General features: G+C 56.1%; 1 protein-coding gene across 1 annotated transcript in view; it reads right to left on the reverse strand.

Moving 5' to 3' along the window:
* Nucleotides 1–819: 819 nt before the first annotated feature.
* The window catches only part of LOC148593869 (uncharacterized), a 39,232-nt gene continuing 14,171 nt past the window's right edge, over nt 820–25,880 (reverse strand). Inside the window, exons 12-28 of the mRNA XM_088529190.1 lie at nt 25,584–25,706; nt 23,187–23,198; nt 20,822–20,905; nt 19,915–20,076; nt 19,411–19,533; nt 17,014–17,025; nt 14,648–14,731; nt 13,741–13,902; nt 13,229–13,351; nt 10,832–10,843; nt 8,464–8,547; nt 7,557–7,718; nt 7,054–7,167; nt 5,143–6,108; nt 2,280–2,336; nt 1,383–1,544; nt 820–996 (exon numbers count right to left, since the gene is read on the reverse strand). Coding sequence (XP_088385316.1) covers nt 820–996; nt 1,383–1,544; nt 2,280–2,336; nt 5,143–6,108; nt 7,054–7,167; nt 7,557–7,718; nt 8,464–8,547; nt 10,832–10,843; nt 13,229–13,351; nt 13,741–13,902; nt 14,648–14,731; nt 17,014–17,025; nt 19,411–19,533; nt 19,915–20,076; nt 20,822–20,905; nt 23,187–23,198; nt 25,584–25,706 — 2,619 coding nt within the window. The remainder of the gene's footprint in view (nt 997–1,382; nt 1,545–2,279; nt 2,337–5,142; nt 6,109–7,053; nt 7,168–7,556; nt 7,719–8,463; nt 8,548–10,831; nt 10,844–13,228; nt 13,352–13,740; nt 13,903–14,647; nt 14,732–17,013; nt 17,026–19,410; nt 19,534–19,914; nt 20,077–20,821; nt 20,906–23,186; nt 23,199–25,583; nt 25,707–25,880) is intronic.

A 25,880-nucleotide genomic window follows, 5' to 3' on the forward strand; every position in this document is an offset into this window, starting at 1 on the left:
GCGACTGGCCAACAGCCTGGCCTCAGAGGCATCTGATGCTCTGTATGCACCTTCCTTCGCCAGATGATCCAAAAGGGCTGCTGCAATGTCTCTAGCCACCAGCAAAACTTCCTCCCGCACATCCGCAGGAGGCTTCTCTGAATGCTCTGCCCTTCCTCCGCTACAAAACAGCCTTCCCCGAACTGCAAGGGGGGCACTCCTTAAAACGTGGACTGGCTGCTCCAGCTCTTTCACCCTCTGCAGCACTTTGTTGACTGTGCTCTCTGCCAGCTCCCGCACTTCTGTCAGGGTATTCCAGTTCAAGGGAGTGCGGGTTTTAGCGTGCCGCTGTTCCTTTGAGCACTTCTGCAACAGAAACCAGGAGGAATTAACCAGTGAACGGTGAACCAGCTGGAGAGAGAGGATGGAGGAGGTTGACTTACTGATCTGAACCCTTTGCCCTTGTCGTCTCTACCACGGGTGTTGGGGTCTTGGCTGCCGCGGGTGTTGCCTACTTGGCTCCCACCACACCTCTGCTTATCTTCAGAGGCTCCTTGGCACCTTGTCCAGACCTGAATGTGAGGAATGCTCGTTTTATGAGTAGGAACAAGCAGCCCTTGTTCCTGGAGATCCCTGCATTGCCATGCTTTCTGAGAAGCCCTTGCCCAGGAGGGGGAAGCAGGGACCAGGAGGGAAAGGCTTCCCTCAGCACTCTCAGAGGGCACTCAGGGACCACTTTCCCACCCGTGCCCAAATCCTGCATCAGCTGCTCAGCACAGAGCGACGCAAACCTTTCCATGCCGCAAGAGCTGGCACACCAGCGCAGCCTTCACCACTTCTTCAGGTCATGCCTTTCTGGCAGAATTGATGTGAAACCCTATCCCTCTGCACCACGACGTGTACCTGTGCACCCTGAGGTTTAGGCTCGTGTTCCTGCCCATCTGCTTTCTCGAGCTCTATCTTGAGCGTCGTCAGGTACTGCCTGTACTGGTTGAATTCATGCAGATTGCAGACAACCTACGAGGAGATGAGGGCAGAAATCATCTAGCACTTTGGCCGCTCACGCGCAGCTTGCCTTGCCAGGAGGAGCGCTAGCCCAGCGAGAGCTGCGCTCCCGGCCCGGCCCGGCCCAGCATCGAGGGGCTTTGCTCCCACCACCCAGTGGGGACTCGTGCTCATCACTGGGCCCCCTGGCCACGCACCCGCTGCTGTGGCAGCGACACACAGCCTGGGAAGAGCAGATGGGAATGCCTAGAGCAAGCTTTGGGCTCCTCCTGCCCCGCAGCAGCGAAAGCAGCACAACAACCCTGAGCCCTCCACCTGCAAGGAGCGGCTGCAGCAAGCGCTCTGGCAACCTCCCCCTCCTTTGGAAGGGCGTCATCTCACCCACATGGACAACCTACTTTGCCATCCTCCGTGATGAAGCCTTCTCTCCTCAGCCTACGCAAATGCTCTTTGCGGCTGTAGTACTCCCGCAAATGGGGGTCATGCAGGCTGTTGTACTCATTCCCCAGTAAATGACAGTGTGGATCTCCAAGATCAAAGTGACTGGCCGGCTGGTGAAGCTGTAAGATACATTGTGCATGGCAAGATCAGGGTAGAATGGCTGAGGAAAGAGACAAAGACACTTTGGAGCTTTGTCAGCTCATAGGGCTAGCTCTCCAGGCTCTGAGATTTAGGGTCATTCCTGGCTCAGCACCTAGCTCACTCTGTACCCACAGGGATACGGAGAAATCATACCCAAAGGAAAGCTTATTCTACTTGGAGACTTTTCAGGCGAGGAGAACCATCCACAGCTCCACAGCTCCCATCTCGTGGCTGTGTGTAGAAGGGGATACTTGACAAGTTTCCTCAGCAGAGAAGCCTTGCCATTTACAGCTCGGCACAAACAGAGCTCGAGGGAAGGGAAAACTCTCCTGGAGAGTCTCCCAGGTTCTGTAGGAGCATCCCTGGCCGCCTCGCTGCGTGATGCACGCCGGGCCCCATGGAACACTTCTCCAGTGCCACACACCAGGCTGCCACTGGTTCTGCAAGCTCATGTGTGGGCAGAGACCCACATTGCAACCTGCTCTCCCAACTGGTGCAAACGACCTGGGGCCTCCTCCTGGCAGCTCCTGCCTTCTCTCAGCGCACAGACCATCTGTTCCCTGTCACACTAAGGACTGCAGCTCCCACTGACACCAGGATATCCCATTGCTTGGATGGAGGAATGTCCCTCTTGCATTATGCTCTGCGTGTCCAGCAAGAAAAGGAGGAGGAAGAGGGGATTCTTCTGACCAGCTTCTTCCAGCTGCTTTTACCTTTACACCCAGCTTGGTCCGGTGGAAGACTGTGCTTGAGCCCGGCTCCACGGGGATCTTGACACCAAGCGGCAAGTTCAGCAGCTCAGTAGAATCTCTGAGCTGCTGTCTTCGGCGCCCAGGCTGGAAAGAAAGAGGTGCTCATGGGCTTTTGGAGCGCAGGCTCCACAGCCTTCCTGCACAGCAGCTTCCAGAAGTGCAACTTGAAAACCGCAGGCAAGGAGAGTGCCAAGAATGGCCTATTCCCGAGACATGCTCTGCTCCTCTGGTCACTTGCCTACAACTCCAGCCCCTTTACCCAGCCCTGACGTCCTTGCACAGCACTCTCTGGCCTGTGGAGCTGGACTCCAGCAGCGGCAGAGAGACACAGTTCCCCAAGAGCCTCCTCCGGCCTCCCGCCATGCCTGTCACTCTCCCTCCCCTGCGCACTCCCACAGCCCACAGCAGCCCCACACGGTTGCTGGCTCCCACGCTGAGCGCTCTCTGCAGCCCGGTACACACCTCGGCCCTCTTCTCCTCTGTTCTCCCTAGTCCATCTCTATTTCGGACATCAGCACGGGGAATGTTCTCCATGCTTCGTTCCAAAACTTTTTCCACGAGCTGCGACCTTTGCTGGCTCCAATGGCTCCAGCAGCACCCAGCTCTGTTGGCCGTGGCCGCTCACCTCACGAGTGACCCCAGACTCACAATGGCGCATTGTCGCATGGCCGCTTTTGCGCGCCACCGCCCGTCCTGGCAGGCCCCCTCGGGCTGGCCTGCAGCTCGGCCTGCCTTCGCCTTGCCAAGGGGCCTTGTCGGCTCCGTGCCGGTCTTCCCCGGGTGGAGGCTGGTGCAGCCCTTGGAGGAGAGGCCTTGGGGATCAGTTTGCACATACAGCAGATCTTCATGAGCATTTTTAAAGCTCGCTTTGTACCAAAGATGTACCTCCCTCTGCCTCAGTGATGGGACAGATGGATGCCATTTGTAATGGGCTGGACTGGACGTGTCCATCCAGACGAGTGTTATGACCCTGGCTCTTTGGTGCGTCCCTTTCCTCACATGATGTTTCCATAGGGAACGTGGAAGGGGAGGCTGCTGAAAGACTTTGGCTGCTTAATCCCTTCTAAGCAAGTATTCCGTCAATAATGAGTGCTCTGCATGGGCCTAGGTGCTCTCCAGCAAGATGCAGAGTAAGAAGTGAACAACCGTCCTCCCTGTGACACCACAGTGGTAGGATTCTTATGAGAACCACCAAGGCTTCTTAGGTGCCATATACTGGCAAGCCGTTTGTTGGACAAAAGGTGTCATCTGTTGTACGCTGAGCACATGCTATTTGTGATTTGCGTGACCGGAGCAGTCTCTCCATACTGCTGAACTGCAGGCAGAAAGCACCTAGGCTGGGGGGGATTGTTGCCTTTAATCTGCTGCTCAAGTGTGTACTGGGAAGTACAGCGTCGCCGTGATGTTTGTTACTACTGCTTGTTCCCTGCTTTATGTTGCCTGATTCCGCAACACAGTGTGGCCAGGTAATGAAGAGGTCTCTATTTAAATAACTATTTTGGACAAGGTGTCGTTGTACTGTGGCGCTCATAGCGATAGAATCTTAGGGTGCCTTAGGGCAGGCAGAAGCAAAATGGGGCTGAGGCAGGCAGTAGACAATGGCATGTAGGCTAAGTCCACCGGCAGCTATGAAAACACTGATGCTGCGGAATCTCTGGCTCAGGAAGCCCTAAGCCCCGGAGTGCAACTACTGCAGCTTGCTTCAAGAGTGACGTGTGTCCCGCCTACACGCATACACGCACATGGAGCTGGGGCTAGAGTGGGGAATGGAATTACCCTTGCGGGAGTTCTCCATCCACCAAGTCTCTGCACAGTTGAAATACATTCAGCTAGCTCGCTCTGCCGCCGCATTTACGGTGGACATTCAGCTGCTGCCATAGAAATGCTTCAGGTGAACTCTGAAGCAGAGCAGGCTTGCCTCCACTGACACCCTAATGGAGGGATGGGAAGCGAGCGCAGGAGTACATGTGTGAGTGCAAGTGGTGGGAGCAGCCTTGCCTGCCCGGATTCTGGCTACATAGCCCAGGCCTGCCCCAATGCCCTCGCCCCGAGAAAAGGCGCTCTGGAGCCCTTGCCGCACGTAGGCTGCTTGAAGAGAAGCTTTGGCTCGTCTGCCTCGCGACCTGGCCACAAGGTCTCGCGCAGCTCTCAAAGCACTTGCCGGTCCCTTTCATGAAAAGGTGTAAATCACCAGAGCAGCACAGGAACACAAGAACATCCCCACAGTGCTTGGAAGTAACATCTTTATTCTGTGCCCCGGTAATGCCCTCTGTCAGCATTCACGTTGCTCCGGCTTGTCTGTCACCAGCTTTACACGCATCGGTCTCACCCGGGCTCCGCTCTGGGAAGGGCACTTTGGAGCTGTTGGAGGGACGGGCTGCCTGCAATAGTGCTGCACAATGGAGGGGAAAGGGTCTTGTGTGCTCCCTGGCCTCGCTTTTGGTTGGATATCCAGCAGTGCAGAAGGAGGTCTTGTTGCAGGTGGCGAGGGGAAAGCGAGAAGTTTCTGCATGCCTTTGGGTGTGCTCTGAGCAAGATACTCAGAGCTTTGGTGGATGGATGGGAGCAGATGAGCTGAATGTTTCTCTGCATATTCTGGAGACTCTGCCTCATCCTCTGAAAGCATGGTCATTCCAGGGACCATGATGGGAGGGAGCTTTGTTCTTGGTTGACTCTCCACCAGCTTGCCAGTAGCAGTAGTCCTTCCTTCTGGTTTTGGAGAGACCTGTCCCAGATTGCTCCCATTCTCATCTCTCCAGTTGAGCTCTTTTGCCACCTGCCTTCTGCAAGGCACGTCTCTATCTCGTGCAGGCAGAGGCCGAACATGCAGCTCTTCTAGCCGGTCCACGGGGCCACTCTGCACGGTGCTTTCTTCTGCCCTGTCCTTCAAGGGTCTTGCCTTGGTAAACCTTTCATTTTTCACCTTCTGCTTCTTCTTCAGGGTTTCCAGAGCCTCATGGACAAAGTTCTCCGCATACACTTTCAATTCAGAGCGGAGCTGCTGAATTTTGCAAATTGCTTTGGCAATGCTACTGTCCCCGTCCAGTGCGCTCCTGTCTTGGTATATCTCAGCAGCATTTTGGAAGGGTGGCAACACCAGGAGGCTCGTGGCTTCTTGTGCCTGCTCTTCAGAGGCTCCTGATGATCCTTCTTCTTCCATGGCCTGGCTCAAGGAAGGTGCCTGGGGTGGCTGCAGCTGTCTCTGAGAAAGAGTCTTCACGGGCAGCTTCAGGATCTCCAAAAACTTGCAGTGGAAGCGATACTCAAACTGAGACGCTACAAACCGTTTCAAGGTGGCTGCAATGCTCTTAGCGGCATCTCTGGTGATTTTGTCCAAAGACGGCAGAGAAGCTGCTCCGTCATGCCTAGGAAACTCATCTTGCCTCGCTCTGCTTTCACCCAATGTGCCTTCTGGAGTGGCTCCGGCAACAATGCACTGCTGCCTGCGCCTGGCCAGCAGCGTGAGCTCAGAGGTGTTTGATGTCCTGTATGCCCCTCGCTTCCGCAGGTGATCCGAAAGGCTTGCTGCCATCTCTCTAGCTGCCTGCCACACTTCCTCCCAGAGATCTGGAGGAGGCGTCTCTGAAAGCCCGACCCTTCCTCCCGTATCAAACAACCTTCCGCGGATCATCAGGGGAGCCCTACTTAAAATGTGGACTGACTGCTCCAGCTCTTTCACCCTCTGCAGCACTTTCTCCACCATGCTCTCGGCCAGCTCCTGAACTTCTGTCAGCCTTTTCCAGTTCAAGGTGGTGCGGGCTTTAGCGGGCCTTTCCTCCTTTGAGCACTTCTGAAACAGAAAGCAGGAGGACCTGTTGAGTGAACGGTGAACAGACTGAAGAGAGGGGGTGGAGGAGACTGACTTACTGGCTTGAACTCTTGGCCCCGGCCTTGCCTGCGGTGGGCGTTGGAGGCTTGACTGTCACAGGTGTTGTGGTGCTGGCTGCCATTGGCCCTGTGGTCTTGATTGCCTTGGGGGTTGTGGTCTAGGCTCCCGTGGTTGTTGTCTTCTTGACTGCCATGGTGCTTGTGTTCATGGCTGCCATGGGTGTTCTTTTCTTGGCTGCCATTGGTGGTAATTTCTTGGCTGCCACGGGCGTTCTGATCCTGCCTGCCACGGGTGTTGCGTTCGTGGCTACCACGGGTGTTGTGTTGGTGGCTGCCACAGGTTTTGTGTTCTTCACTGCCACAGGTGTTGTGGTCTTGGCTGCCATTGGTGCTTTGTTCTTGGCTGCCATTGGTGGTGTGTTCTTGGCTGCCACGGGTGCCATGGTCTTGGCTGCCACGGGTGCTGTGGTCTTGGCTGCCACGGGTGCCATGGTCTTGGCTGCCACGGGTGTTGCCTGCTTGGCTCCCGTGACACCTCTGCCTGTTATCGGAGGCTTGTTGGCACCTTGTCCAGACCTGAATGTGAAGAATGCTCATTTTATGAGTAGGAACAAGGAGTGCTTGACCCTGGAGTTCCCTGCATTGTCATGCCTTCTGAGAAGCCGTTGCCCATGGTGGGGAAGCAGGGGGCAGGAAAGAAGGGCCTCTCTCAGCACTTGGAGGGCACTCAGGGACGACTTTCCCACCCGTGCCCAAATCCCGCACCCTGCATCAGCTGCTCAGCACGGACCTACGCAGTCCTTTCCGTGCCACAAGAGCTGGCACACCAGCTCAGCCTTCCCCGCTTCTTCAGGTCATGCCTTCCTGGGAGAAGTGAAACCTCAACCCCCTGCACCACAAAAGGTACCTGTGAACCCTGAGGTTTAGGATCGTGTTCCCGCCCTTCTGTTTTCTCAAGCTCTATCTTGAGCGTCGTCAGGTACTGCCTGTACTGGTTGAATTCACGCAGGCTGCAAACAACCTATGGCGAGATGAGGGGAGAAATCACCCAGCACTTGTGCTGCTCATGCGCAGCCTGCATTGGCAGGAGGAGCGCTAGCCCAGTGGCAGCTGCTCCCGTGCGCCCGGGCCCTGCCCGGTGTCAGGGAGTCCGGCTCCCAGCACCCAGTGCGGAGTCGTGCTCCTTGCTGCACCCCCTGGCCACGCGCCCACTGCTGTGGCAGCGCCGCACAGCCTGGGAAGTGCAGATGGGAATGCCCAGAGTGAGCTTTGGGCTCCTCCTGCCCCCGCAGCAGAGAAAGCAGCACAGCAGCCCCGCGCCCTCCACCTGCAAGGACCGGCTGCAGCAAGCACTCTGGCAACCTCCCCCTCCTGTGGCAACTCTACTTCTCACCCGCATGGACACCCTACTTTGCCATCCTTGGTGATGAAACCTTCTCTCCTCAGCCTACGCAGGTTGTCTTTGCGATTGTAGTATTTCCGCAAATGGGGGTCATGCAGGCTGTTGTACTCATTCCCCAGCAAGTGACAGTACGGATCTCCAAGATCAAAGTGACCGGCCGGCCGGTGAAGCTGTAAGATACATCGCGCATGGGAAGATCAGGGTAGGGTGGCTGAGGAAAGAGACAAAGACGCTTTGCAGCTTTGTCAGCTCATAGGGTAGCGCTCTCCAGGCTCAGGGATTTAGGGTCATTCCTGGCTCAGCACATAGCTCGCCTCTAAGCTAGGGGGAATCGTACCCAAAGGAAAGCTTATTCTACTTGGGAGAGTTCAGCCGAGGAGAATCCCCCAGCTCCACAGCTCCCGTCTTGTGGCTGTCTCTAGAGGGATACCTGACACGTTTCCCCAATAGAGAAGCCTTGCCATTTACAACTGTGTACAGACAGAGCGCAAGAGAAGTGAAAACTCTCCTAGAGAGTCTCCCAGGTTCTGTATGAGCATCGCTGGCCTTGCTGCTAGGACACTGCGCCCTGGCTGCCTTGCTGCCTGCTGCGCGCCGGGCCCCGTGGAACACTTCTCCAGTGCCACACAGCAGGCTGCCACTGGCTCTGCAAGCTCATGCATGGGCAGAAACCCACATTGCAACCTGCTCTCCCAACTGCTGCAAACGACCTGGGGCCTCCTCCTGGCAGCTCCTGCCTTCTCTCAGTGCACAAACCATCTGTTCCCTGTCACACTAAGGACTGCAGCTCCCGCTGACACCAGGATATCCCATTGCTTGGATGGAGGAATGTCCCTCTTGCATTATGCTCTGCGTGTCCAGCAAGAAAAGGAGGAGGAAGAGGGGATTCTTCTGACCCCTTCCAGCTGCTTTTACCTTTACACCCAGCTTGGTCCGGTGGAAGACTGTGCTTGAGCCCGGCTCCACGGGGATCTTGACACCAAGCGGCAAGTTCAGCAGCTCAGTAGAATCTCTGAGCTGCTGTCTTCGGCGCCCAGGCTGGAAAGAAAGAGGTGCTCATGGGCTTTTGGAGCGCAGGCTCCACAGCCTTCCTGCACAGCAGCTTCCAGAAGTGCAACTTGAAAGCCGCAGGCAAGGAGAGTGCCAAGAATGGCCTATTCCCGAGACATGCTCTGCTCCTCTGGTCACTTGCCTACAACTCCAGCCCCTTTACCCAGCCCTGACGTCCTTGCACAGCACTCTCTGGCCTGTGGAGCTGGACTCCAGCAGCGGCAGAGAGACACAGTTCCCCAAGAGCCTCCTCCGGCCTCCCGCCATGCCTGTCACTCTCCCTCCCCTGCGCACTCCCACAGCCCACAGCAGCCCCACACAGTTACTGGCTCCCACGCTGAGCGCTCTCTGCAGCCCGGTACACACCTCGGCCCTCTTCTCCTCTGTTCTCCCTAGTCCATCTCTATTTCGGACATCAGCACGGGGAATGTTCTCCATGCTTCGTTCCAAAACTTTTTCCACGAGCTGCGACCTTTGCTGGCTCCAATGGCTCCAGCAGCACCCAGCTCTGTTGGCCGTGGCCGCTCACCTCACGAGTGACCCCAGACTCACAATGGCGCATTGTCGCATGGCCGCTTTTGCGCGCCACCGCCCGTCCTGGCAGGCCCCCTCGGGCTGGCCTGCAGCTCGGCCTGCCTTCGCCTTGCCAAGGGGCCTTGTCGGCTCCGTGCCGGTCTTCCCCGGGTGGAGGCTGGTGCAGCCCTTGGAGGAGAGGCCTTGGGGATCAGTTTGCACATACAGCAGATCTTCATGAGCACTTTTAAAGCTCGCTTTGTACCAAAGATGTACCTCCCTCTGCCTCAGTGATGGGACAGATGGATGCCATTTGTAATGGGCTGGACTGGACGTGTCCATCCAGACGAGTGTTATGACCCTGGCTCTTTGGTGCGTCCCTTTCCTCACATGATGTTTCCATAGGGAATGTGGAAGGGGAGGCTGCTGAAAGACTTTGGCTGCTTAATCCCTTCTAAGCAAGTATTCCATCAATAATGAGTGCTCTGCATGGGCCTAGGTGCTCTCCAGCAAGATGCAGAGTAAGAAGTGAACAACCGTCCTCCCTGTGACACCACAGTGGTAGGATTCTTATGAGAACCACCAAGGCTTCTTAGGTGCCATATACTGGCAAGCCGTTTGTTGGACAAAAGGTGTCATCTGTTGTACGCTGAGCACATGCTATTTGTGATTTGCGTGACCGGAGCAGTCTCTCCATACTGCTGAACTGCAGGCAGAAAGCACCTAGGCTGGGGGGGATTGTTGCCTTTAATCTGCTGCTCAAGTGTGTACTGGGAAGTACAGCGTCGCCGTGATGTTTGTTACTACTGCTTGTTCCCTGCTTTATGTTGCCTGATTCCTCAACACAGTGTGGCCAGGTAATGAAGAGGTCTCTATTTAAATAACTATTTTGGACAAGGTGTCGTTGTACTGTGGCGCTCATAGCGATAGAATCTTAGGGTGCCTTAGGGCAGGCAGAAGCAAAATGGGGCTGAGGCAGGCAGTAGACAATGGCATGTAGGCTAAGTCCACCAGCAGCTATGAAAACACTGATGCTGCGGAATCTCTGGCTCAGGAAGTCCTAAGCCCCGGAGTGCAACTACTGCAGCTTGCTTCAAGAGTGACGTGTGTCCCGCCTACACGCATACACGCACATGGAGCTGGGGCTAGAGTGGGGAATGGAATTACCCTTGCGGGAGTTCTCCATCCACCAAGTCTCTGCACAGTTGAAATACATTCAGCTAGCTCGCTCTGCCGCCGCATTTACGGTGGACATTCAGCTGCTGCCATAGAAATGCTTCAGGTGAACTCTGAAGCAGAGCAGGCTTGCCTCCACTGACACCCTAATGGAGGGATGGGAAGCGAGCGCAGGAGTACATGTGTGAGTGCAAGTGGTGGGAGCAGCCTTGCCTGCCCGGATTCTGGCTACATAGCCCAGGCCTGCCCCAATGCCCTCGCCCCGAGAAAAGGCGCTCTGGAGCCCTTGCCGCACGTAGGCTGCTTGAAGAGAAGCTTTGGCTCGTCTGCCTCGCGACCTGGCCACAAGGTCTCGCGCAGCTCTCAAAGCACTTGCCGGTCCCTTTCATGAAAAGGTGTAAATCACCAGAGCAGCACAGGAACACAAGAACATCCCCACAGTGCTTGGAAGTAACATCTTTATTCTGTGCCCCGGTAATGCCCTCTGTCAGCATTCACGTTGCTCCGGCTTGTCTGTCACCAGCTTTACACGCATCGGTCTCACCCGGGCTCCGCTCTGGGAAGGGCACTTTGGAGCTGTTGGAGGGACAGGCTGCCTGCAATAGTGCTGCACAATGGAGGGGAAAGGGTCTTGTGTGCTCCCTGGCCTCGCTTTTGGTTGGATATCCAGCAGTGCAGAAGGAGGTCTTGTTGCAGGTGGCGAGGGGAAAGCGAGAAGTTTCTGCATGCCTTTGGGTGTGCTCTGAGCAAGATACTCAGAGCTTTGGTGGATGGATGGGAGCAGATGAGCTGAATGTTTCTCTGCATATTCTGGAGACTCTGCCTCATCCTCTGAAAGCATGGTCATTCCAGGGACCATGATGGGAGGGAGCTTTGTTCTTGGTTGACTCTCCACCAGCTTGCCAGTAGCAGTAGTCCTTCCTTCTGGTTTTGGAGAGACCTGTCCCAGATTGCTCCCATTCTCATCTCTCCAGTTGAGCTCTTTTGCCACCTGCCTTCTGCAACGCACGTCTCTATCTCGTGCAGGCAGAGGCCGAACATGCAGCTCTTCTAGCCGGTCCACGGGGCCACTCTGCACGGTGCTTTCTTCTGCCCTGTCCTTCAAGGGTCTTGCCTTGGTAAACCTTTCATTTTTCACCTTCTGCTTCTTCTTCAGGGTTTCCAGAGCCTCGTGGACAAAGTTCTCCGCATACACTTTCAATTCAGAGCGGAGCTGCTGAATTTTGCAAATTGCTTTGGCAATGCTACTGTCCCCGTCCAGTGCGCTCCTGTCTTGGTATATCTCAGCAGCATTTTGGAAGGGTGGCAACACCAGGAGGCTCGTGGCTTCTTGTGCCTGCTCTTCAGAGGCTCCTGATGATCCTTCTTCTTCCATGGCCTGGCTCAAGGAAGGTGCCTGGGGTGGCTGCAGCTGTCTCTGAGAAAGAGTCTTCACGGGCAGCTTCAGGATCTCCAAAAACTTGCAGTGGAAGCGATACTCAAACTGAGACGCTACAAACCGTTTCAAGGTGGCTGCAATGCTCTTAGCGGCATCTCTGGTGATTTTGTCCAAAGACGGCAGAGAAGCTGCTCCGTCATGCCTAGGAAACTCATCTTGCCTCGCTCTGCTTTCACCCAATGTGCCTTCTGGAGTGGCTCCGGCAACAATGCACTGCTGCCTGCGCCTGGCCAGCAGCGTGAGCTCAGAGGTGTTTGATGTCCTGTATGCCCCTCGCTTCCGCAGGTGATCCGAAAGGCTTGCTGCCATCTCTCTAGCTGCCTGCCACACTTCCTCCCAGAGATCTGGAGGAGGCGTCTCTGAAAGCCCGACCCTTCCTCCCGTATCAAACAACCTTCCGCGGATCATCAGGGGAGCCCTACTTAAAATGTGGACTGACTGCTCCAGCTCTTTCACCCTCTGCAGCACTTTCTCCACCATGCTCTCGGCCAGCTCCTGAACTTCTGTCAGCCTTTTCCAGTTCAAGGTGGTGCGGGCTTTAGCGGGCCTTTCCTCCTTTGAGCACTTCTGAAACAGAAAGCAGGAGGACCTGTTGAGTGAACGGTGAACAGACTGAAGAGAGGGGGTGGAGGAGACTGACTTACTGGCTTGAACTCTTGGCCCCGGCCTTGCCTGCGGTGGGCGTTGGAGGCTTGACTGTCACAGGTGTTGTGGTGCTGGCTGCCATTGGCCCTGTGGTCTTGATTGCCTTGGGGGTTGTGGTCTAGGCTCCCGTGGTTGTTGTCTTCTTGACTGCCATGGTGCTTGTGTTCATGGCTGCCATGGGTGTTCTTTTCTTGGCTGCCATTGGTGGTAATTTCTTGGCTGCCACGGGCGTTCTGATCCTGCCTGCCACGGGTGTTGCGTTCGTGGCTACCACGGGTGTTGTGTTGGTGGCTGCCACAGGTTTTGTGTTCTTCACTGCCACAGGTGTTGTGGTCTTGGCTGCCATTGGTGCTTTGTTCTTGGCTGCCATTGGTGGTGTGTTCTTGGCTGCCACGGGTGCCATGGTCTTGGCTGCCACGGGTGCTGTGGTCTTGGCTGCCACGGGTGCCATGGTCTTGGCTGCCACGGGTGTTGCCTGCTTGGCTCCCGTGACACCTCTGCCTGTTATCGGAGGCTTGTTGGCACCTTGTCCAGACCTGAATGTGAAGAATGCTCATTTTATGAGTAGGAACAAGGAGTGCTTGACCCTGGAGTTCCCTGCATTGTCATGCCTTCTGAGAAGCCGTTGCCCATGGTGGGGAAGCAGGGGGCAGGAAAGAAGGGCCTCTCTCAGCACTTGGAGGGCACTCAGGGACGACTTTCCCACCCGTGCCCAAATCCCGCACCCTGCATCAGCTGCTCAGCACGGACCTACGCAGTCCTTTCCGTGCCACAAGAGCTGGCACACCAGCTCAGCCTTCCCCGCTTCTTCAGGTCATGCCTTCCTGGGAGAAGTGAAACCTCAACCCCCTGCACCACAAAAGGTACCTGTGAACCCTGAGGTTTAGGATCGTGTTCCCGCCCTTCTGTTTTCTCAAGCTCTATCTTGAGCGTCGTCAGGTACTGCCTGTACTGGTTGAATTCACGCAGGCTGCAAACAACCTATGGCGAGATGAGGGGAGAAATCACCCAGCACTTGTGCTGCTCATGCGCAGCCTGCATTGGCAGGAGGAGCGCTAGCCCAGCGGCAGCTGCTCCCGTGGGCCCGGGCCCTGCCCGGTGTCAGGGAGTCCGGCTCCCAGCACCCAGTGCGGAGTCGTGCTCCTTGCTGCGCCCCCTGGCCACGCGCCCACTGCTGTGGCAGCGCCGCACAGCCTGGGAAGTGCAGATGGGAATGCCCAGAGTGAGCTTTGGGCTCCTCCTGCCCCCGCAGCAGAGAAAGCAGCACAGCAGCCCCGCGCCCTCCACCTGCAAGGACCGGCTGCAGCAAGCACTCTGGCAACCTCCCCCTCCTGTGGCAACTCTACTTCTCACCCGCATGGACACCCTACTTTGCCATCCTTGGTGATGAAACCTTCTCTCCTCAGCCTACGCAGGTTGTCTTTGCGATTGTAGTATTTCCGCAAATGGGGGTCATGCAGGCTGTTGTACTCATTCCCCAGCAAGTGACAGTACGGATCTCCAAGATCAAAGTGACCGGCCGGCCGGTGAAGCTGTAAGATACATCGCGCATGGGAAGATCAGGGTAGGGTGGCTGAGGAAAGAGACAAAGACGCTTTGCAGCTTTGTCAGCTCATAGGGTAGCGCTCTCCAGGCTCAGGGATTTAGGGTCATTCCTGGCTCAGCACATAGCTCGCCTCTAAGCTAGGGGGAATCGTACCCAAAGGAAAGCTTATTCTACTTGGGAGAGTTCAGCCGAGGAGAATCCCCCAGCTCCACAGCTCCCGTCTTGTGGCTGTCTCTAGAGGGATACCTGACACGTTTCCCCAATAGAGAAGCCTTGCCATTTACAACTGTGTACAGACAGAGCGCAAGAGAAGTGAAAACTCTCCTAGAGAGTCTCCCAGGTTCTGTATGAGCATCGCTGGCCTTGCTGCTAGGACACTGCGCCCTGGCTGCCTTGCTGCCTGCTGCGCGCCGGGCCCCATGGAACACTTCTCCAGTGCCACACAGCAGGCTGCCACTGGCTCTGCAAGCTCATGCATGGGCAGAGACCCACATTGCAACCTGCTCTCCCAACTCCTGCAAACGACCTGGGGCCTCTTCCTGGCAGCTCCTGCCTTCTCTCAGTGCACAAACCATCTGTTCCCTGTCACACTAAGGACTGCAGCTCCCACTGACACCAGGATATCCCATTGCTTGGATGGAGGAATGTCCCTCTTGCATTATGCTCTGCGTGTCCAGCAAGAAAAGGAGGAGGAAGAGGGGATTCTTCTGACCCCTTCCAGCTGCTTTTACCTTTACACCCAGCTTGGTCCGGTGGAAGACTGTGCTTGAGCCCGGCTCCACGGGGATCTTGACACCAAGCGGCAAGTTCAGCAGCTCAGTAGAATCTCTGAGCTGCTGTCTTCGGCGCCCAGGCTGGAAAGAAAGAGGTGCTCATGGGCTTTTGGAGCGCAGGCTCCACAGCCTTCCTGCACAGCAGCTTCCAGAAGTGCAACTTGAAAGCCGCAGGCAAGGAGAGTGCCAAGAATGGCCTATTCCCGAGACATGCTCTGCTCCTCTGGTCACTTGCCTACAACTCCAGCCCCTTTACCCAGCCCTGACGTCCTTGCACAGCACTCTCTGGCCTGTGGAGCTGGACTCCAGCAGCGGCAGAGAGACACAGTTCCCCAAGAGCCTCCTCCGGCCTCCCGCCATGCCTGTCACTCTCCCTCCCCTGCGCACTCCCACAGCCCACAGCAGCCCCACACAGTTGCTGGCTCCCACGCTGAGCGCTCTCTGCAGCCCGGTACACACCTCGGCCCTCTTCTCCTCTGTTCTCCCTAGTCCATCTCTATTTCGGACATCAGCACGGGGAATGTTCTCCATGCTTCGTTCCAAAACTTTTTCCACGAGCTGCGACCTTTGCTGGCTCCAATGGCTCCAGCAGCACCCAGCTCTGTTGGCCGTGGCCGCTCACCTCACGAGTGACCCCAGACTCACAATGGCGCATTGTCGCATGGCCGCTTTTGCGCGCCACCGCCCGTCCTGGCAGGCCCCCTCGGGCTGGCCTGCAGCTCGGCCTGCCTTCGCCTTGCCAAGGGGCCTTGTCGGCTCCGTGCCGGTCTTCCCCGGGTGGAGGCTGGTGCAGCCCTTGGAGGAGAGGCCTTGGGGATCAGTTTGCACATACAGCAGATCTTCATGAGCATTTTTAAAGCTCGCTTTGTACCAAAGATGTACCTCCCTCTGCCTCAGTGATGGGACAGATGGATGCCATTTGTAATGGGCTGGACTGGACGTGTCCATCCAGACGAGTGTTATGACCCTGGCTCTTTGGTGCGTCCCTTTCCTCACATGATGTTTCCATAGGGAACGTGGAAGGGGAGGCTGCTGAAAGACTTTGGCTGCTTAATCCCTTCTAAGCAAGTATTCCGTCAATAATGAGTGCTCTGCATGGGCCTAGGTGCTCTCCAGCAAGATGCAGAGTAAGAAGTGAACCGTCCTCCCTGTGACACCACAGTGGTAGGATTCTTATGAGAACCACCAAGGCTTCTTAGGTGCCATATACTGGCAAGCCATTTGTTGGATAAAAGGTGTCATCTATTGTACGCTGAGCACATGCTATTTGTGATTTGCGTGACCGGAGCAGTCTCTCCATACTGCTGAACTGCAGGCAGAAAGCACCTAGGCTGGGGGGGATTGTTGCCTTTAATCTGCTGCTCAAGTGTGTACTGGGAAGTACAGCGTCGCCGTGATGTTTGTTACTACTGCTTGTTCCCTCCTTTATGTTGCCTGATTCCTCAACAAAAGTGTGGCCAGGTAATGAAGAGGTCTCTATTTAAATAACTATTTTGGACAAGGTGTCGTTGTACTGTGGCGCTCATAGCGATAGAATCTTAGGGTGCCTTAGGGCAGGCAGAAGCAAAATGGGGCTGAGGCAGGCAGTAGACAATGGCATGTAGGCTAAGTCCACCGGCAGCTATGAAAACACTGATGCTGCGGAATCTCTGGCTCAGGAAGCCCTAAGCCCCGGAGTGCAACTACTGCAGCTTGCTTCAAGAGTGACGTGTGTCCCTCCTACACGCATACACGCACATGGAGCTGGGGCTAGAGTGGGGAATGGAATTACCCTTGCGGGAGTTCTCCATCCACCAAGTCTCTGCACAGTTGAAATACATTCAGCTAGCTCGCTCTGCCGCCGCATTTACGGTGGACATTCAGCTGCTGCCATAGAAATGCTTCAGGTGAACTCTGAAGCAGAGCAGGCTTGCCTCCACTGACACCCTAATGGAGGGATGGGAAGCGAGCGCAGGAGTACATGTGTGAGTGCAAGTGGTGGGAGCAGCCTTGCCTGCCCGGATTCTGGCTACATAGCCCAGGCCTGCCCCAATGCCCTCGCCCCGAGAAAAGGCGCTCTGGAGCCCTTGCCGCACGTAGGCTGCTTGAAGAGAAGCTTTGGCTCGTCTGCCTCGCGACCTGGCCACAAGGTCTCGCGCAGCTCTCAAAGCACTTGCCGGTCCCTTTCATGAAAAGGTGTAAATCACCAGAGCAGCACAGGAACACAAGAACATCCCCACAGTGCTTGGAAGTAACATCTTTATTCTGTGCCCCGGTAATGCCCTCTGTCAGCATTCACGTTGCTCCGGCTTGTCTGTCACCAGCTTTACACGCATCGGTCTCACCCGGGCTCCGCTCTGGGAAGGGCACTTTGGAGCTGTTGGAGGGACGGGCTGCCTGCAATAGTGCTGCACAATGGAGGGGAAAGGGTCTTGTGTGCTCCCTGGCCTCGCTTTTGGTTGGATATCCAGCAGTGCAGAAGGAGGTCTTGTTGCAGGTGGCGAGGGGAAAGCGAGAAGTTTCTGCATGCCTTTGGGTGTGCTCTGAGCAAGATACTCAGAGCTTTGGTGGATGGATGGGAGCAGATGAGCTGAATGTTTCTCTGCATATTCTGGAGACTCTGCCTCATCCTCTGAAAGCATGGTCATTCCAGGGACCATGATGGGAGGGAGCTTTGTTCTTGGTTGACTCTCCACCAGCTTGCCAGTAGCAGTAGTCCTTCCTTCTGGTTTTGGAGAGACCTGTCCCAGATTGCTCCCATTCTCATCTCTCCAGTTGAGCTCTTTTGCCACCTGCCTTCTGCAACGCACGTCTCTATCTCGTGCAGGCAGAGGCCGAACATGCAGCTCTTCTAGCCGGTCCACGGGGCCACTCTGCACGGTGCTTTCTTCTGCCCTGTCCTTCAAGGGTCTTGCCTTGGTAAACCTTTCATTTTTCACCTTCTGCTTCTTCTTCAGGGTTTCCAGAGCCTCGTGGACAAAGTTCTCCGCATACACTTTCAATTCAGAGCGGAGCTGCTGAATTTTGCAAATTGCTTTGGCAATGCTACTGTCCCCGTCCAGTGCGCTCCTGTCTTGGTATATCTCAGCAGCATTTTGGAAGGGTGGCAACACCAGGAGGCTCGTGGCTTCTTGTGCCTGCTCTTCAGAGGCTCCTGATGATCCTTCTTCTTCCATGGCCTGGCTCAAGGAAGGTGCCTGGGGTGGCTGCAGCTGTCTCTGAGAAAGAGTCTTCACGGGCAGCTTCAGGATCTCCAAAAACTTGCAGTGGAAGCGATACTCAAACTGAGACGCTACAAACCGTTTCAAGGTGGCTGCAATGCTCTTAGCGGCATCTCTGGTGATTTTGTCCAAAGACGGCAGAGAAGCTGCTCCGTCATGCCTAGGAAACTCATCTTGCCTCGCTCTGCTTTCACCCAATGTGCCTTCTGGAGTGGCTCCGGCAACAATGCACTGCTGCCTGCGCCTGGCCAGCAGCGTGAGCTCAGAGGTGTTTGATGTCCTGTATGCCCCTCGCTTCCGCAGGTGATCCGAAAGGCTTGCTGCCATCTCTCTAGCTGCCTGCCACACTTCCTCCCAGAGATCTGGAGGAGGCGTCTCTGAAAGCCCGACCCTTCCTCCCGTATCAAACAACCTTCCGCGGATCATCAGGGGAGCCCTACTTAAAATGTGGACTGACTGCTCCAGCTCTTTCACCCTCTGCAGCACTTTCTCCACCATGCTCTCGGCCAGCTCCTGAACTTCTGTCAGCCTTTTCCAGTTCAAGGTGGTGCGGGCTTTAGCGGGCCTTTCCTCCTTTGAGCACTTCTGAAACAGAAAGCAGGAGGACCTGTTGAGTGAACGGTGAACAGACTGAAGAGAGGGGGTGGAGGAGACTGACTTACTGGCTTGAACTCTTGGCCCCGGCCTTGCCTGCGGTGGGCGTTGGAGGCTTGACTGTCACAGGTGTTGTGGTGCTGGCTGCCATTGGCCCTGTGGTCTTGATTGCCTTGGGGGTTGTGGTCTAGGCTCCCGTGGTTGTTGTCTTCTTGACTGCCATGGTGCTTGTGTTCATGGCTGCCATGGGTGTTCTTTTCTTGGCTGCCATTGGTGGTAATTTCTTGGCTGCCACGGGCGTTCTGATCCTGCCTGCCACGGGTGTTGCGTTCGTGGCTACCACGGGTGTTGTGTTGGTGGCTGCCACAGGTTTTGTGTTCTTCACTGCCACAGGTGTTGTGGTCTTGGCTGCCATTGGTGCTTTGTTCTTGGCTGCCATTGGTGGTGTGTTCTTGGCTGCCACGGGTGCCATGGTCTTGGCTGCCACGGGTGCTGTGGTCTTGGCTGCCACGGGTGCCATGGTCTTGGCTGCCACGGGTGTTGCCTGCTTGGCTCCCGTGACACCTCTGCCTGTTATCGGAGGCTTGTTGGCACCTTGTCCAGACCTGAATGTGAAGAATGCTCATTTTATGAGTAGGAACAAGGAGTGCTTGACCCTGGAGTTCCCTGCATTGTCATGCCTTCTGAGAAGCCGTTGCCCATGGTGGGGAAGCAGGGGGCAGGAAAGAAGGGCCTCTCTCAGCACTTGGAGGGCACTCAGGGACGACTTTCCCACCCGTGCCCAAATCCCGCACCCTGCATCAGCTGCTCAGCACGGACCTACGCAGTCCTTTCCGTGCCACAAGAGCTGGCACACCAGCTCAGCCTTCCCCGCTTCTTCAGGTCATGCCTTCCTGGGAGAAGTGAAACCTCAACCCCCTGCACCACAAAAGGTACCTGTGAACCCTGAGGTTTAGGATCGTGTTCCCGCCCTTCTGTTTTCTCAAGCTCTATCTTGAGCGTCGTCAGGTACTGCCTGTACTGGTTGAATTCACGCAGGCTGCAAACAACCTATGGCGAGATGAGGGGAGAAATCACCCAGCACTTGTGCTGCTCATGCGCAGCCTGCATTGGCAGGAGGAGCGCTAGCCCAGCGGCAGCTGCTCCCGTGCGCCCGGGCCCTGCCCGGTGTCAGGGAGTCCGGCTCCCAGCACCCAGTGCGGAGTCGTGCTCCTTGCTGCGCCCCCTGGCCACGCGCCCGCTGCTGTGGCAGCGCCGCACAGCCTGGGAAGTGCAGATGGGAATGCCCAGAGTGAGCTTTGGGCTCCTCCTGCCCCCGCAGCAGGGAAAGCAGCCCCGCGCCCTCCACCTGCAAGGACCGGCTGCAGCAAGCACTCTGGCAACCTCCCCCTCCTGTGGCAACTCTACTTCTCACCCGCATGGACACCCTACTTTGCCATCCTTGGTGATGAAACCTTCTCTCCTCAGCCTACGCAGGTTGTCTTTGCGATTGTAGTATTTCCGCAAATGGGGGTCATGCAGGCTGTTGTACTCATTCCCCAGCAAGTGACAGTACGGATCTCCAAGATCAAAGTGACCGGCCGGCCGGTGAAGCTGTAAGATACATCGCGCATGGGAAGATCAGGGTAGGGTGGCTGAGGAAAGAGACAAAGACGCTTTGCAGCTTTGTCAGCTCATAGGGTAGCGCTCTCCAGGCTCAGGGATTTAGGGTCATTCCTGGCTCAGCACATAGCTCGCCTCTAAGCTAGGGGGAATCGTACCCAAAGGAAAGCTTATTCTACTTGGGAGAGTTCAGCCGAGGAGAATCCCCCAGCTCCACAGCTCCCGTCTTGTGGCTGTCTCTAGAGGGATACCTGACACGTTTCCCCAATAGAGAAGCCTTGCCATTTACAACTGTGTACAGACAGAGCGCAAGAGAAGTGAAAACTCTCCTAGAGAGTCTCCCAGGTTCTGTATGAGCATCGCTGGCCTTGCTGCTAGGACACTGCGCCCTGGCCGCCTTGCTGCCTGCTGCGCGCCGGGCCCCATGGAACACTTCTCCAGTGCCACACAGCAGGCTGCCACTGGCTCTGCAAGCTCATGCATGGGCAGAGACCCACATTGCAACCTGCTCTCCCAACTGCTGCAAACGACCTGGGGCCTCCTCCTGGCAGCTCCTGCCTTCTCTCAGTGCACAAACCATCTGTTCCCTGTCACACTAAGGACTGCAGCTCCCGCTGACACCAGGATATCCCATTGCTTGGATGGAGGAATGTCCCTCTTGCATTATGCTCTGCGTGTCCAGCAAGAAAAGGAGGAGGAAGAGGGGATTCTTCTGACCCCTTCCAGCTGCTTTTACCTTTACACCCAGCTTGGTCCGGTGGAAGACTGTGCTTGAGCCCGGCTCCACGGGGATCTTGACACCAAGCGGCAAGTTCAGCAGCTCAGTAGAATCTCTGAGCTGCTGTCTTCGGCGCCCAGGCTGGAAAGAAAGAGGTGCTCATGGGCTTTTGGAGCGCAGGCTCCACAGCCTTCCTGCACAGCAGCTTCCAGAAGTGCAACTTGAAAGCCGCAGGCAAGGAGAGTGCCAAGAATGGCCTATTCCCGAGACATGCTCTGCTCCTCTGGTCACTTGCCTACAACTCCAGCCCCTTTACCCAGCCCTGACGTCCTTGCACAGCACTCTCTGGCCTGTGGAGCTGGACTCCAGCAGCGGCAGAGAGACACAGTTCCCCAAGAGCCTCCTCCGGCCTCCCGCCATGCCTGTCACTCTCCCTCCCCTGCGCACTCCCACAGCCCACAGCAGCCCCACACAGTTGCTGGCTCCCACGCTGAGCGCTCTCTGCAGCCCGGTACACACCTCGGCCCTCTTCTCCTCTGTTCTCCCTAGTCCATCTCTATTTCGGACATCAGCACGGGGAATGTTCTCCATGCTTCGTTCCAAAACTTTTTCCACGAGCTGCGACCTTTGCTGGCTCCAATGGCTCCAGCAGCACCCAGCTCTGTTGGCCGTGGCCGCTCACCTCACGAGTGACCCCAGACTCACAATGGCGCATTGTCGCATGGCCGCTTTTGCGCGCCACCGCCCGTCCTGGCAGGCCCCCTCGGGCTGGCCTGCAGCTCGGCCTGCCTTCGCCTTGCCAAGGGGCCTTGTCGGCTCCGTGCCGGTCTTCCCCGGGTGGAGGCTGGTGCAGCCCTTGGAGGAGAGGCCTTGGGGATCAGTTTGCACATACAGCAGATCTTCATGAGCATTTTTAAAGCTCGCTTTGTACCAAAGATGTACCTCCCTCTGCCTCAGTGATGGGACAGATGGATGCCATTTGTAATGGGCTGGACTGGACGTGTCCATCCAGACGAGTGTTATGACCCTGGCTCTTTGGTGCGTCCCTTTTCTCACATGATGTTTCCATAGGGAACGTGGAAGGGGAGGCTGCTGAAAGACTTTGGCTGCTTAATCCCTTCTAAGCAAGTATTCCGTCAATAATGAGTGCTCTGCATGGGCCTAGGTGCTCTCCAGCAAGATGCAGAGTAAGAAGTGAACCGTCCTCCCTGTGACACCACAGTGGTAGGATTCTTATGAGAACCACCAAGGCTTCTTAGGTGCCATATACTGGCAAGCCATTTGTTGGACAAAAGGTGTCATCTATTGTACGCTGAGCACATGCTATTTGTGATTTGCGTGACCGGAGCAGTCTCTCCATACTGCTGAACTGCAGGCAGAAAGCACCTAGGCTGGGGGGGATTGTTGCCTTTAATCTGCTGCTCAAGTGTGTACTGGGAAGTACAGCGTCGCCGTGATGTTTGTTACTACTGCTTGTTCCATGCTTTATGTTGCCTGATTCCTCAACACAGTGTGGCCAGGTAATGAAGAGGTCTCTATTTAAATAACTATTTTGGACAAGGTGTCGTTGTACTGTGGCGCTCATAGCGATAGAATCTTAGGGTGCCTTAGGGCAGGCAGAAGCAAAATGGGGCTGAGGCAGGCAGTAGACAATGGCATGTAGGCTAAGTCCACCGGCAGCTATGAAAACACTGATGCTGCGGAATCTCTGGCTCAGGAAGCCCTAAGCCCCGGAGTGCAACTACTGCAGCTTGCTTCGAGAGTGACGTGTGTCCCGCCTACACGCATACACGCACATGGAGCTGGGGCTAGAGTGGGGAATGGAATTACCCTTGCGGGAGTTCTCCATCCACCAAGTCTCTGCACAGTTGAAATACATTCAGCTAGCTCGCTCTGCCGCCGCATTTACGGTGGACATTCAGCTGCTGCCATAGAAATGCTTCAGGTGAACTCTGAAGCAGAGCAGGCTTGCCTCCACTGACACCCTAATGGAGGGATGGGAAGCGAGCGCAGGAGTACATGTGTGAGTGCAAGTGGTGGGAGCAGCCTTGCCTGCCCGGATTCTGGCTACATAGCCCAGGCCTGCCCCAATGCCCTCGCCCCGAGAAAAGGCGCTCTGGAGCCCTTGCCGCACGTAGGCTGCTTGAAGAGAAGCTTTGGCTCGTCTGCCTCGCGACCTGGCCACAAGGTCTCGCGCAGCTCTCAAAGCAATTGCCGGTCCCTTTCATGAAAAGGTGTAAATCACCAGAGCAGCACAGGAACACAAGAACATCCCCACAGTGCTTGGAAGTAACATCTTTATTCTGTGCCCCGGTAATGCCCTCTGTCAGCATTCACGTTGCTCCGGCTTGTCTGTCACCAGCTTTACACGCATCGGTCTCACCCGGGCTCCGCTCTGGGAAGGGCACTTTGGAGCTGTTGGAGGGACGGGCTGCCTGCAATAGTGCTGCACAATGGAGGGGAAAGGGTCTTGTGTGCTCCCTGGCCTCACTTTTGGTTGGATATCCAGCAGTGCAGAAGGAGGTCTTGTTGCAGGTGGCGAGGGGAAAGCGAGAAGTTTCTGCATGCCTTTGGGTGTGCTCTGAGCAAGATACTCAGAGCTTTGGTGGATGGATGGGAGCAGATGAGCTGAATGTTTCTCTGCATATTCTGGAGACTCTGCCTCATCCTCTGAAAGCATGGTCATTCCAGGGACCATGATGGGAGGGAGCTTTGTTCTTGGTTGACTCTCCACCAGCTTGCCAGTAGCAGTAGTCCTTCCTTCTGGTTTTGGAGAGACCTGTCCCAGATTGCTCCCATTCTCATCTCTCCAGTTGAGCTCTTTTGCCACCTGCCTTCTGCAACGCACGTCTCTATCTCGTGCAGGCAGAGGCCGAACATGCAGCTCTTCTAGCCGGTCCACGGGGCCACTCTGCACGGTGCTTTCTTCTGCCCTGTCCTTCAAGGGTCTTGCCTTGGTAAACCTTTCATTTTTCACCTTCTGCTTCTTCTTCAGGGTTTCCAGAGCCTCATGGACAAAGTTCTCCGCATACACTTTCAATTCAGAGCGGAGCTGCTGAATTTTGCAAATTGCTTTGGCAATGCTACTGTCCCCTTCCAGTGCGCTCCTGTCTTGGTATATCTCAGCAGCATTTTGGAAGGGTGGCAACACCAGGAGGCTCGTGGCTTCTTGTGCCTGCTCTTCAGAGGCTCCTGATGATCCTTCTTCTTCCATGGCCTGGCTCAAGGAAGGTGCCTGGGGTGGCTGCAGCTGTCTCTGAGAAAGAGTCTTCACGGGCAGCTTCAGGATCTCCAAAAACTTGCAGTGGAAGCGATACTCAAACTGAGACGCTACAAACCGTTTCAAGGTGGCTGCAATGCTCTTAGCGGCATCTCTGGTGATTTTGTCCAAAGACGGCAGAGAAGCTGCTCCGTCATGCCTAGGAAACTCATCTTGCCTCGCTCTGCTTTCACCCAATGTGCCTTCTGGAGTGGCTCCGGCAACAATGCACTGCTGCCTGCGCCTGGCCAGCAGCGTGAGCTCAGAGGTGTTTGATGTCCTGTATGCCCCTCGCTTCCGCAGGTGATCCGAAAGGCTTGCTGCCATCTCTCTAGCTGCCTGCCACACTTCCTCCCAGAGATCTGGAGGAGGCGTCTCTGAAAGCCCGACCCTTCCTCCCGTATCAAACAACCTTCCGCGGATCATCAGGGGAGCCCTACTTAAAATGTGGACTGACTGCTCCAGCTCTTTCACCCTCTGCAGCACTTTCTCCACCATGCTCTCGGCCAGCTCCTGAACTTCTGTCAGCCTTTTCCAGTTCAAGGTGGTGCGGGCTTTAGCGGGCCTTTCCTCCTTTGAGCACTTCTGAAACAGAAAGCAGGAGGACCTGTTGAGTGAACCGTGAACAGACTGAAGAGAGGGGGTGGAGGAGACTGACTTACTGGATTGAACTCTTGGCCCTGGCCTTGCCTGCGGTGGGCGTTGGAGGCTTGACTGTCACAGGTGTTGTGGTGCTGGCTGCCATTGGCCCTGTGGTCTTGATTGCCTTGGGGGTTGTGGTCTAGGCTCCCGTGGTTGTTGTCTTCTTGACTGCCATGGTGCTTGTGTTCATGGCTGCCATGGGTGTTCTTTTCTTGGCTGCCATTGGTGGTAATTTCTTGGCTGCCACGGGCGTTCTGATCCTGCCTGCCACGGGTGTTGCGTTCGTGGCTACCACGGGTGTTGTGTTGGTGGCTGCCACAGGTTTTGTGTTCTTCACTGCCACAGGTGTTGTGGTCTTGGCTGCCATTGGTGCTTTGTTCTTGGCTGCCATTGGTGGTGTGTTCTTGGCTGCCACGGGTGCCATGGTCTTGGCTGCCACGGGTGCTGTGGTCTTGGCTGCCACGGGTGCCATGGTCTTGGCTGCCACGGGTGTTGCCTGCTTGGCTCCCGTGACACCTCTGCCTGTTATCGGAGGCTTGTTGGCACCTTGTCCAGACCTGAATGTGAAGAATGCTCATTTTATGAGTAGGAACAAGGAGTGCTTGACCCTGGAGTTCCCTGCATTGTCATGCCTTCTGAGAAGCCGTTGCCCATGGTGGGGAAGCAGGGGGCAGGAAAGAAGGGCCTCTCTCAGCACTTGGAGGGCACTCAGGGACGACTTTCCCACCCGTGCCCAAATCCCGCACCCTGCATCAGCTGCTCAGCACGGACCTACGCAGTCCTTTCCGTGCCACAAGAGCTGGCACACCAGCTCAGCCTTCCCCGCTTCTTCAGGTCATGCCTTCCTGGGAGAAGTGAAACCTCAACCCCCTGCACCACAAAAGGTACCTGTGAACCCTGAGGTTTAGGATCGTGTTCCCGCCCTTCTGTTTTCTCAAGCTCTATCTTGAGCGTCGTCAGGTACTGCCTGTACTGGTTGAATTCACGCAGGCTGCAAACAACCTATGGCGAGATGAGGGGAGAAATCACCCAGCACTTGTGCTGCTCATGCGCAGCCTGCATTGGCAGGAGGAGCGCTAGCCCAGCGGCAGCTGCTCCCGTGCGCCCGGGCCCTGCCCGGTGTCAGGGAGTCCGGCTCCCAGCACCCAGTGCGGAGTCGTGCTCCTTGCTGCGCCC

This window comes from Tinamus guttatus, unplaced genomic scaffold, assembly GCF_059628265.1.
Source record: "Tinamus guttatus ecotype Peru unplaced genomic scaffold, ASM5962826v1 Tinamus_guttatus_pri_ptg000326l, whole genome shotgun sequence".
NCBI classification, from domain to species: Eukaryota; Metazoa; Chordata; class Aves; order Tinamiformes; family Tinamidae; genus Tinamus; species Tinamus guttatus.